Source organism: Patella vulgata, chromosome 1 (assembly GCF_932274485.2).
Source record: "Patella vulgata chromosome 1, xgPatVulg1.2, whole genome shotgun sequence".
NCBI classification, from domain to species: domain Eukaryota; kingdom Metazoa; phylum Mollusca; class Gastropoda; family Patellidae; genus Patella; species Patella vulgata.
The window spans coordinates 85,750,236-85,760,164 of NC_065879.2; the positions used below are offsets into that span (position 1 = coordinate 85,750,236).

The following is a 9,929-nucleotide window of genomic DNA, read 5'->3' on the forward strand; positions in this document are numbered from 1 at the left end:
CGGTTGAACGTGACAAGGAGTTGGGTCACAAGTCCAACCTTGTGGGGTTTCTCTGGGTCCTCCGGATTCCTCCCACTTCTAAAGACCCCTATGCGCAAGCAAATTATTGAAATAAAATTGAACCATATGTTAGTCCCGAAATGACCTGTTTGTTTCGAGTAGGTAGTAAGCCTCATTTCTCTCTCGTTTTTGTTCATAGAAGGCTAACGTAGAAATACCGGTACTAGAATTGGGACCGGTCCAAGGCTGATCTTCAACCCATACATTTGGCAGACCACCATTAATTTCACTATTGACTTCACTGTTAATTCTGGCCTCTTTGTCCGGCTCCAACTTTTCCCTAAATTTTCTTTGGGATGAATGCTTTTCACTACAGACAGGAACAAATGGTCATGTCTTTGCACTAAAATTTGTATGAGGTTTACCACCAAATTTAGAGATACACAAACTTGAAGAAGCATAATAAAACACGTAACTATTTGCCGTACCTATCACCGTAGCCAACCTGATAACCCTGTTATCCTTCCGCCTCAAAATCATGATTATTTACCAAACCCTGCCAGAAAATGTTAATTTAAACCCACTTCGTCCATTCTAGACAAAAAAGGCATGCAAACGGGGAGAAGAGAGACAGAGAGAGAATTGCGAGATGGTGAAATTTAATGGTGGTCTGCCTCCATGTTAATTTATGTTACAAATTGGAGTTGCCTCCCTTTACCAGGAGCCGTCTCATTTAGTATGAATATAACACAAGAGAAATTCACCGAGAAATCTGAAGCGAAGGCTATTGCTTTTTTTCCTTTGAGGTCAAAACAGTCAGCGCCAACTATAAACCTTGCTAAAACCTTTCGATTAATAAATCACTTTTTAATCCGATTACGATTAATCTCTCTTTAAGCCGATTAAATCACGCCTGCAGGGAGATTATCTGTTGATAGTTTGATTTTATTGTCTTTATAATATGTCATGGGGGGGGGGGGGGATAAACGCATGCGCATTAGATCACAAGGTCTGGCATTAAGTCAAGTGGTGTGGTTTTGATTCCCGGGTTGACGCGTGATAAGGAGTCGGGTCGTCAGTCCAACCATACGCGCAAGCGAATTATTGAAATGAAACTAAACCATATGTTAGTCCTGAAATGACCTACTTTTGTGTCGAGTTAACGTTAAACCCGGTTAAACCCCAGTTTTCTCTCTTTATAATATGCCAAATCATGAATTTGAGTAGATTAAAGCGAGGATTAAAGTAGCTATAAGTCTCTAACTCAATATCATCCAAAATCTTCAAAATTCAAACCACGAATTACTTGCCATTTTAAATCAATATTGATGTTGTGATCTTACCGGGAAAAAATGGGCTTCTGATATCCAATATTTAAGACAAAATAAATATTTTACCATTGGTACACGAATCGTATACCATAATGCGTTTCAACGTCATTTATAACAAGGGACTAAAAAAATGAGGCTGAGCTTATTTAACAAGTCATGTGAAACGGTGACGCCATATTCTTATCTGGGGAGCATGCGCAATAAATACTATCGGTGTAGACTGGAATAATTTCAGTCAAATTATTTTATTCTGAGAGACATTTCGAATTTAAAACACACACCCTCTTCAACCATTAGTTCGTTTTATACAATGTTAAGGCATAGAAATAGATAACGTCTGTATATATTTCTATGGTTAAAGGTTCTATTTTATTAGAATCTCTCCAGAGCGGCGGAGCGGGTGTCCAGGGGGTCCTACTACCCCACTACCCCCTGCCCTATATTCATCGAAATAATTCCAAAAAACTAACCGTGCGAAGCATTGCTGTCGTTATGATCTTCCTGCAATCTAATAATGATCAGGCCCCAAGTTCACAAAACATTCCCAAGTTCACAAAACATTCTTAAAGATACATTATGGGAGATTAGGTAAAGAGTTGGCAGTAAGTTCTCACTGTAATAGTTAAAAACTAGATAATGTTAAGGGAATTTGCTAAAAGTTTAAGTCATATTATTAATCCACTCTGAACCGAGATTTTAGCGATTGAATTTTCGGCTTAGTCTCGATCATCATTACTAAAGTCGTACGATAAAAAATATAGTCTCGATTATCCATTTCATGATTAAATAAGAATGAAAGTTGAGCAGCAAATCGGATCCTAATCCAGTATATATTGCAGACTAGCGATGACATCGAGGGTTGATTATGGTCTGGATAAGTTAATGAATGTCTAATTAATAATTTAGAAAACATTTCAGACCTAAAGAAAGACTTGCCATAGGCAGGTTAAGCTCTTGCATAATGCACGTTCAAGTTAAAATTTTACTCAAAATTGATTGCCTTATTTTAACTAAGATATAGCCCTCTATAAAACGCTAGCCTGGGGGTCGGGTGTTCGATCCCCGCTGCGCGGGCAAAATTTCCCTCATAGCACACTGTATGGCGTATGCCCGTCTTCATTAGCCCAGTTTAGGAGCAGAACAGTAGGACGTTAAACCCCATTTCATTCGTGTTTCTGAATCAAAGATATTTCTTATAAAACAGTGATTGAAAGTTGAGTAAATTCTTAACTTAAGTCTGAGAATGTTTTGTGAACTCGGGGGCCAGAAATATTGTCTCAAAGCTGCTGAATATATACAAATTCTCGAGCAATTCACCAGAACGCAGGTCAAACTTGACATCGTCTCCACTCACGGATCCTTCGCTGCTTAAATTCCTGAAAACGTCCCTTTAAGGGTTTATTAGAAGCTCTCTGATTTCAGGCATGCAAAGTTTTTATTAATCTTAACCGGTGAACAACAGGGCAACTATTCAGCTCATTGATTATAATACGAGTCGAGATAGGTTTAAAATTAATCACTTAATACTACATGTAAACCCCCACTGACTTCATTAAGGTATAATAGACCCCTTCTGTTACTAGGGGTAACCACATGACGCCACCTCATTGTGCGCCCAGTAGCGTCGTGTACCGTGTAATCGAATACGGACAGATCCGTTTGGCTCGTCAACTGTTAAGTCTATAGCAAACAGTTTGGTCAACTACAAGAGGATTTCTGTCACCAGCACAGCTACTGTGAAATTATGGCAAATAGTTAAGTGGGATAGACAACAAAACAAAATAGTTTTTATCAATTGTCATCACAGACTTTAGGTAAAAATTCGGACATTTTTCCAGGTAGGTAGATGAAAAACTTTATTTTATTGATCTATGCAGATAGTTTAATATTTGAAGAAATAAATTTCATTTAGATAAGAAATTAATACTGACAGTTTAAAAAAGTGCGCGTAATTCAAGAGATTCTTATTAATGAGTCAATGTTCTAGACCTATTGTGTTATTTCAAATGGAACGAAATACCGGGGTCCCGTGTACACATTAGCGTGTACGTAAAAGATCCTTTGGCAGTTGGAATTCGATATAAGAGTAGGCCGTAGTGCCGCTGTCCGGGTAAAGTTTTCCTCATAGCACACTGTATGGCGTATGCCCGTCTTCATTAGCCCAGTTCGGAGCAGAACAGTAGGACATTAAACCCCATTTCATTTCATTTCAAATAATATATAGAAACGGTCGAATAATGCAGTGAGCGTTCATCAAGTTTTTTCAGGAAGAAGCCTATATATAGGGTTTCGGATCGTAAACTCTGAATGCGTTTCTAAGAGTTAATTTTTCATTCACATTTTTACTTTTAAACCATATGTAAAGAGTTTTTCTTAATGCTATAATATAACGAGTTTTTCTTTCTTACTACTTGGGTTTCGGGTCGTAAACTCTGAATGCGTTTCGAGGAGTTATTTTTCCATTCACATTTTTACTTTTAACTTAGTAAAGGGTTTTTCTTAATACTAAAATATAACGAGTTTTTCTTACTACTATAATCGATATTTTAAAACTTGTTCTGTGCGTTTTGGTGTAAAAGAGCATATTATAATAATCCAAAAATAACAAAGTCAGTCAACGAGAAGAGATATAGGTTATTTTCTTATTTCATGGTCATATATCTTTATTTTCAAAAATAATTATATAACAAATATATTATGAATACATAATAGATAATGAATACGTACGATTATAAATATATAAGATTCTAGATACGATCGCAATTAAAGTTACAATTTCATATTTTTAAGTTCTATTTTTAAAATGTATTAAAATAAAGCCCTAAAATAGATGGTATCTATAATTAGTATAAACAGTCCTACCTTGTTAAAGAATAATCCTGTCAATCCTGTAATTCACTGTTGCCAGTTGAGAAATTGGCAAAAATATCATTTTCAACTTCAAATTCAAACGTTTGAAGATAGCTATTCCATGGTAGGGAATAAAAACAAGGGAGGTAATTAGGAGGTAATTGAGTTATTATTTACGGTGTGAAACATTTTTGAGTGTGAGAGAATGATAACTATGATCGTATAATAGTGAGTTGACAACCTATTGAGCAAAAGACATAGAAATAATTATGTTTTGACTTTCTTAGAAAATATGAAATTGTCGCTTTAAACAAAAATAGATAAAAATGTAGAAGTCGCTGATGGTCATTTCCATGTTTCAGACAATATGTAAAATTTAACGACTCAATCCACGTTAAAATACACTCAAAATTGATTATTTAAAGACACATTATGCAAGAGCTAAATTTGCCTATTGCGGGTCTTTCTTTAGGCCTTAAATGTTATCTAAATTATTAATTAGACATTTAATTTATTAACATGACAAAACCATAATCAATTCTGGGCAAAGTTCCAAACTTTCATTACCATAAAAAAAAATAATCTATGAGATTGTTCCAAAATGACTGAGGTATGATGTCAACGAGACGTTGAACTCAATTCGATTTTATTTTAAAAAATTTAAAGTGGTATTAGGTAAGATTAAATAAAGAGCTGACAGTTCTCGCTATAATAGATAATGAAAATAGAATATTAGCGATTCAATTTTAGGCTAGCTTCGGTACGATAATAATGAGTCTCGATAATTCATTATTACGTTAAATCATCCATCACAAAACGTATTAAAATCCACTAAATATCGCAGGCAAACGATGGCATCGAGAGTTGATTATGGTCTTGATAAGTTAAATAATGTCTAATTAATAATTTAGATAACATTGACCTAAAGAAAGACCTGCAATAGGACGATTTAGCTCTTGCATAATGTATGTTTAGTTAATGAAACAGTAACGGCCTTCTGTCACGGTGTCTGCAAGGGGCAATGTCTAGTCGTTCGTATAGGACGAAAAACCGAGGCCCCGTGTAACCATAAAGAACCCTTGACAGTTGGAATTTGAAATAAGAGTAGGCCTTATCATAGCACAGTGTATGAGATATGCCCGTCTTCATTAGCCCAGTCGGTGCAGAACAGTAGGACGTTAAACCCCATTTCATGTCAGTTTAAAGAAACATTCCCCTGTCATAGTGCCGCTGTCTCATGGTGTATGCCCATCTTCATTAGCCCAGTCAGTGCAAAACAGTAGGACGTCAAATCCCATTTTATCATTTGTCACGGTGTCTCTTTAAACAAAGCTTTTTAAAAAGATAACAAATATCAGATATTGAAGTAGTTTATGATCATATTCTTTATGAAATAAGACAGCGGGGAGTATACATGTCATGTAAGTATATATAGATATAACGGTATCGTATATCAAGGGTTACAGGTGTTTATAATAAACTGGTTGCGTGGTCGAGTTAACTATGTGACATTAGTTACCTTAACACCACACACAACAGTTGTAAATAATATGCATTTAAAAATCTTTGTTTAAAGAGAAATGAAATGAAATGAAATGGGGTTTAACGTCCTACTGTTCTGCTCCTAAACTGGGCTAATGAAGACGGGCATACGCCATACAATGTTCAATGAGGGCAGATTTTCCGATGAGGTTCCCCCTTGTCGATGATGCAGGGCGGAGAGCCTGACAAGGACAGCTGTCGACGAAAAACCGAGGTCCCGTGTACACATTGGCGTGCACATAAAATATCCCTTGACAGTTGGAATTCGATATAAGAGTAGGTCGTAGTGCCGCTGTCCGGGCAAAATTTCCCTCATAGCACACTGTATGGCGTATGTCCGTCTTCATTAGCCATGCCGGAGCAGAACGGTAGGACATTAAACCCCATTCCATTTCATTGCCAAAAATACTAGAATACTCGTGTTTATAATGTAACAAAAATACTCAGATTTTTCATTGATCTTTCAGGATGAAGAAGGATGATGACAAGCCTATCCCTGCCATGGGTCCGGGCAGCAGAATCAGTGCTTTGCCTCCAATGATCCGAAAGCACATAAAGAAAGAAGATCTTGTAGTAACAGTGGACTACTCCACCACGGGACTGAAAGCTTTCCCAAACGAAGTCTTCAAGAACGAAGAGATCATGAAATACGCTAAATTCATCTGGGCTCAAAATAATCGATTAAAGAAACTACCTAAGCAGATCTCGGATCTTCCGAAACTCGAATCCATTAATCTGTCTACAAATACAATAGGTGCTATTCCTGGAACCATCACAAAGTTAGCTAATCTCACTATGCTCAACGTCGAGAAAAACAACCTAAAAGCCTTACCAGCAACAATTCAGAAAGCCCCTTCTATCGTTACCATCCTTGCCGCAGATAACAAAATAAAGTCGCTCCCCAAAAATATCCAAAAGTGTCCCGCTCTTGAACATTTGGATGTTTCTAGAAATCAGATCAAAAGTCTAAAAAAGAACGTCTATGAACTAAAAGGAAGCGTTAATGTTAGTGGTAACAAGTTGGTTGATCTCCCGGATGCTACTATTAAAGCCCCTGCTCTCAAATCCTTAAATGTGTCCAACAATGAAATCAATTACGTTCCCGAATCCATCAATCAAGTGACAACCCTAACCTATTTGGATTTGTCCCACAATGACTTAACAGAAATTCCAGGGGAACTGGGTTTCCTAAAATATCTACATTATTTAAATATCTCCCATAATAAGTTAACCGAGTTACCAAATGAAATATGTTCTTTACAGTTCTCTCTGGTGGAACTCCAGGCCAGTAATAACAAGCTCAAAGCTCTTCCAGTAGGTATCAACACAATGAAAGTCCTGGAGACTCTGAATCTAGCAGTTAATGAACTAGAAGCATTGCCCGAAAACTTTTTTGTACTGGAACATCTGAAACAACTGAATGTCTCGGAAAATCAAATTACCAGTATTGATGGCGTCCAGAAACTAACCCAATTGCAGATCCTGGATATTTCCAAAAACAGCATTCCTAGTCTTCCTGATGATATTGGTCAGCTGAAAATGTTGAAAGAAATCTATTTTGCTGGCAACAGTGTTAGGAATCTGCCGATGGACATAAACAAAATTAGTACCCTTAAATGTATTGCAGCTCGTGGAAACAAATTGTCGTTCTTCCCGGATTCTTTGGGCGCTTATCAACTACTTACGGACATAGATTTCAGCAACAACCGCATTTCGGCAATACCCAACGATTTAACCCCACTGCGCGTGTTAGAGTCCCTAAAGCTCCACAATAATCACATTTCAACTCTGCCGAAAGTTTTGGAAGCACACCAGTTTTTACGAGAGTTAGATGTATCCGCTAACTCGTTGACTGATGTCCCGCTTCCGGCAACCATAACGCATTTAAATCTTGCTGGAAATCCAATCCATTTACCTTCGGGTGACGGACGTTCATTGCTCAACACAATTGGTGAAAAGGAACATGCCAAACGAATAACATTCCTTGATTTATCGAGTATCAAAATGGACGAGATTCCTCCTAGTTTGTGTCATCTTAAGCTGCTGACAACCTTGAGGATGTCTCACAACCTGATCAAAGATCTCCCCGAAGAATTGTGTAAGTTAAGGATGTTAGAGGAACTTGATCTGGGCGACAATGATATAGAAAAAATACCAGAGAAAATTGACTCTTTGCAGAGCTTGAAAAAACTCGATTTATCCCAGAACCGCATCGTCGAATTCCCAGTACCACTGACAGAGTTGCATCATCTGGAGCACCTCAATTTGTCCTTTAACTGCATCAGCAACCTCCCGGAAAACTTTGGCGAACTCAATAAGCTTGTCTATTTGAATCTGTCCAATAATGAACTTTCGCAGCTACCGGAGGATCGTATCGATGTTCTTGCGTCACTTCTTACGCTGAACGTTTCTATAAATCACATAAATGCCGTACCAACGGACATGCCGTACCTGTACAGGATTCAGACTCTTGATGCAGCAAGCAACGACCTTAGTCAGATCCCGAACGACATCGTTAAAATGACGTCGCTAGAAAATCTCAATCTCTCCGACAACCTTTTAGAATCTTTGCCCGAAAGTATATGCAAGATGCCAGCGCTAAAAAAATTAGATGTTTCAGATAATAAAATTCGTTCTCTCCCATCAAAAATAGACTCTCTCCGTTCACGTGCTAAGGTGAACACGGCTTCTCAGTCATCCTACAAAACGCGAGAGCCGAAGGATCAACAAGCTCCAGGAGGAACTCAAACAGATGGTAAAAGTTCTTCACGATCAGCAAAGAGTCCAAGTAACGATGATTAAATAAAAGTCGGAAATTTATAACTTTATTTATTTATATTTCTAAATGGTTGCTCGTCTCTGTGATCAGTCGTGTTCGGTCTTGACATTTAATGGGTGTGTTTATTAGCGAGTCTTCGTACTGGTGGAACAATTTGGGAGTCTGCTTAATGAGTGTGTTTAGCGAGTTTTCTTACTTGTGGAGCAACTTGGGAATCTGCTTGGGGCTTGTAAAGAACACAAATGATGTTAAACTGTCGAATGTTGAGTCAGGTCTATTTCCCGTGGAACCCGAAGTCTTCCTCACACATTTGATTCTATTCCTGTGAGCAATTATTGTCCAGGTCAGGGAGTTAGAACTAAATTTATTTATCTTCTAAAAGTTGCTCGTCTCTATGATCAATTGCGTACGACCTTGGCATTTAATGAGGGTGTTTAGCGAGTTTTCTTACTGGTGGGCAACTTTAGGAGCCAGTGTGGAGCTCGCAAATGACCGTAGAAAATGTTAAGTCTTTTACATCTGGACCTTGAAGTTTTCTCACACATTTGATTCAGTTTTAACACCCGCTTCCACCACCGAAGTGATATCGCGTTGTGAATAATAGTTATTGTCCATTATTATATCATCATCGTCGTTTTTCATGAAATTGATGTCTTCCCCTTATTGTGTTGTAATGGGTATTACTGAAAATGAAGCAGGTCTTTCAATGGAATTGTTACAATAAACCTTGACGTGAAGAATGTTCGCCATTTTGTTTTGTGCAAAGGTTCATTAATTATGCACTTTTGTTCGCCTTAGATCAAAAAGTATGCTTGCATGAATGAAATGGGGTTTAACGTCCTACTGTTCTGCTCCGAATGAGATAATGAAGACGGGTATACACCATACAGTGTGCTATGAGGGAAATTGTGCTCGGGCAGTGGTGCTACGGCTTACTTTTATATAGAATTCCTACTGCCAAGGGATCTTTTACGTGCACGCCAATGTCTACACGGGACCTCGTTTATTTTTATTCCATCCGAACGACGATACGTTGTCCCTTGTCAGACCCTGTGACATGCACCACTGACAAAAGGGAACCACGCAAAAAAATCCCGATGAAATTTCTCCGCCCACACCGGGATGGAACACAGGACTAAAACATTGGAATCATTAAAAAAAGAAATGAAATGGGTTTAACGTCCAATTGTTCTGATCCGAACTGGGGTAATGAGGGACATTTTTCCCGGACAGCGGCACTGCAGTCTACTCTTATATCGAATTCCAACTGTCAATGGATCTTTTACGTGCACGCCAATGTTTACACGGGACATCCATTTTTCGTCCCATCCAACCGACTAGACAACTTTCCTTGTAAGGTCCTCCATTCTGCACCACTGACACCACGTCGGAAAATCCAGATGAACCGGAACCACTAAAATAACACA

General features: G+C 38.1%; 1 protein-coding gene across 1 annotated transcript; it reads left to right on the forward strand.

The window, feature by feature from the left end:
• Positions 1 to 3,017: 3,017 nt before the first annotated feature.
• Positions 3,018 to 9,236, forward strand: LOC126808599 (leucine-rich repeat protein lrrA). Its single transcript, XM_050533426.1, has 2 exons — positions 3,018 to 3,169; positions 6,191 to 9,236. Exon 2 carries the CDS (start codon positions 6,192 to 6,194, stop codon positions 8,523 to 8,525), a length of 2,334 nt encoding a protein of 777 aa, XP_050389383.1. The 5' UTR covers positions 3,018 to 3,169; position 6,191; the 3' UTR covers positions 8,526 to 9,236.
• Positions 9,237 to 9,929: the final 693 nt, after the last annotated feature.